This window comes from Sinocyclocheilus anshuiensis, unplaced genomic scaffold, assembly GCF_001515605.1.
Source record: "Sinocyclocheilus anshuiensis isolate Anshui unplaced genomic scaffold, SAMN03320099.WGS_v1.1 scaffold159, whole genome shotgun sequence".
In the NCBI taxonomy this organism is placed as follows: domain Eukaryota; kingdom Metazoa; phylum Chordata; class Actinopteri; order Cypriniformes; family Cyprinidae; genus Sinocyclocheilus; species Sinocyclocheilus anshuiensis.
The window spans coordinates 1,104,548-1,107,530 of record NW_015549567.1 but is presented as its reverse complement, the minus strand read 5'-3'; the positions used below and the strand labels follow the sequence as shown (position 1 = coordinate 1,107,530).

General features: G+C 39.7%; 1 protein-coding gene across 3 annotated transcripts in view; it reads left to right on the top strand.

Moving 5' to 3' along the window:
- LOC107657298 (MAGUK p55 subfamily member 7) overlaps positions 1-2,983 on the top strand; it is a 112,975-nt gene that overhangs the window by 79,072 nt on the left and 30,920 nt on the right. For all 3 annotated transcript variants that reach the window (XM_016445340.1, XM_016445339.1, XM_016445341.1), the window contains one exon: positions 303-473. In XM_016445340.1, coding sequence (XP_016300826.1) covers positions 303-473 — 171 coding nt within the window. The remainder of the gene's footprint in view (positions 1-302; positions 474-2,983) is intronic.

The following is a 2,983-nucleotide window of genomic DNA, read 5'->3' as shown; positions in this document are numbered from 1 at the left end:
AAACAAACAACAAAAGATTAGGTAACACAACTGTTTTCAACATTTAAGCGAGAAATATTGAGCACCAAATCAGCTTTTTATATCAGGCCTACTTCCGAAAAGCATATTAAGCACTGACCACAACCTCAAACCAATACAGGTGCAGGAGGCAGGGTGAAAGGCTTGTGAATGCCTTAAGAAAGAATGAGTAAGTGTAGGAGTGTGTTAAGATCCATTAAGACTTCTATGTCTATATCCTCATTCTCAAATGCACACACGCTTGTTGTTCTTTTGTCTTTATTTGTTTCTCTCTTCCTCTCCAGCGGGTCTACGGAGGAGTTTTCGTCTCAGCAGAAGGGATAAGAAAACAAATAAGTCCATGTATGAATGTAAGAGAAGTGAGCAGTACGACACGGCTGATGTGCCCACTTATGAAGAGGTGACAGCCTACCGCAGAAAACACGGAGACAGGCACAGACTTGTCGTGTTGGTTGGTAAGTGTAACAGCTTTGGTATATAAAAAGTGATTTTCACTTAAAAGTTTTCAGAAATGGAAAAATACAAAGAAGGAATAGGCCTAGTTCAAAACAACACTATTTTGAGGCTATGCACAAGCAGTGCTTTATCCACAACAGCACTTTACTGTAACCTATAAATCCTGTTCTGCTGTGGAACTCTCACTCAACCCGGCCCTCTAAAGACCCCTAGAGCTGACGGGACCGGTTTAGGATTAATTCATCTTTGTGACACTTCATTCGCAGCGCTGGTGTTCTATTGGAACATTTTATTCCTCCTTAATATTATTCACCAAGGAATTGTTAACACTTGTTTTCAAGGGAACAGCGAGGGCAAAACCACAGTGAGATGTCAGCTTTACAGTGAAAAAACCTTGAAATGATATTAGATTTTCGAATGTCAGATTTGGTGTTTGTTTGCCAGAAATTCTGGACAGAGGATATAGAGGCCCGAACAATGAATTAAGTGTTTCATAAAAGTGTGAAAAAAAGTCATTTAGATTTGTATGACAGATAGCTTGAGGGTTTCATGTTCCTTTTTTGTTTGTTTTCTATAATGTTGAAATGCTGCATTAACCTCTTCTCATCGACCTCCTCCACTCTAAATCAAGTTCATAATTAGTTTTTCCCAGTGTAAAGGGTTGTTGTTGTGAAAATGTCCTCGTATACTGACAAGTAATGTTGACCAGGTGTATAAAATATTTCACATACAAATCTTTGAGAGGTAGCACAGGGTCACGGTTCACCGCATTAGACCAGGCCGTGTGTTTGTGAACGCAACACGGCATATGGATTCTATCACAGTTTTGTTGGTGCATGTAATTAATGGGGTGTATATCCACATGCCTGTGTGAGCGAGTGCATAAGGTGGTCTGTTTAATTAATCAAGCTTTTCCTACTGTCAGGATGCCCCTCTGGTAATTTGCAACTCATATGGTCAAACTAACACAAATATTTTCAGTTTTGTCTCATAAGGTGGAGGGCAGCATCATGGATGTATCAGTCGTGACAAACCCAAGGATGTAGAAAAAGGGTCTGCTGTGTTTTCTCTCTGAGTCTGAACTGCTATTCTGTCCCTTGAGGTCATGCTTTAACTTTTCCTGGCTTGCACTTTTTATTATTTTTCTTTTCTGTCTTTGTTATGCTCCTTGTCGGTTGTTTTATTGCATTTAATAATGCTGCCATTTGAATCTTTTTCCCCACACGTCTCTCTTTGTACCCTTTGATTTGTGCTTTCTTGCTATTGTGAATGAAAGTGATTCATTTGAAAGCACATTAAACTTTTACACTCCCATTAGGTGTTTAACCCTGTCTGCGGACAACGGGGTCAAGCAAAATCACCCCAGAACAAAATAGTCTTATTTCCCTTTGCTTTCTCTAACACGACTGACCCACGGTTTGTGGTTGGGTTTCAAACGACTTTCCAGACGAATCAAGATCTTATCTGTTTGGATACATATTAATCGAGCGGCCAAAGTCAACACATTTAACATGTGCGCAGCTTCACAAGCCCACCGTAGTGTTTTAACTGAAACCTGATTATTTAACATAGCAAATGATCTGTTTTTTTTCTACATGTTTGAGTTAAGATTGAAGAGATTCCAGTTGATATAGACCCAGACAGAATAACGGTGGAACAGAAGAATGACCATTGAGGAAAATGATGATCTAAAGGAGCTGTTGGTTCAAACAACGGATCAGATTCTTTATTTCCTTTTATATCAGAATTTTGTTTCTGTTTCCAAACATCTCTGTCTGGACTTTTCTAATTGAACATTACAATTTGGGCTGCATTGTGTTGTTTCTTCCTAGAACTATCAAGTATAATTTTTACATATCTGAGCAGTTGGCAGGGTGCTGTACAAGTAGCATAGTGCCCAGCTTAAAATCTCGCCAAAAAAGCTTTAATTGTGAACTAATCACACATAGAACTGTGAAGAAAGGTTATTTGTCGGACACAGTTAGTAGAATATGTTGATGCTGATAATATGAGGACATGATGACAGTGTTTTAGGGAGTGTTGAGAGAAGGTTGGACGGCGGCCCCCCATGTTCAGCCAGCCTAGCAGCTCCTCTAGGTTAACTGCATCTGCTCTGCACTTGGCCTGGAAGTTATTAAGCCTTTCGTATTAGTCTTCTCCCCTAATGAGCACCCTAATGACTACTGACACTTTTATGACAGCTGCATCCTGCCCCCGTAAGTGTGTGCATACACTTGGATTGAAAAACAATTACTCAAATGTGTTATTTTATTGGGGCTATTGAAAATTAAACGGCTAGTTTTTGTTTGGGTCAATAAAGTGTAGGGTATCAGACCGAATCAGACAATCTAAGATTTGGTCAAAACATGGTTGAAACACGAGGAGCCAAATTCCACAGAGACCCAAGACACAGGATGTTCGTAAATCAGATCTTGGCCCCACAAGCCTGAACCAACTAGCAGCTTTGAGTAGCTCACAGCATTTAAACAAAAGAACACTTATTGACAAT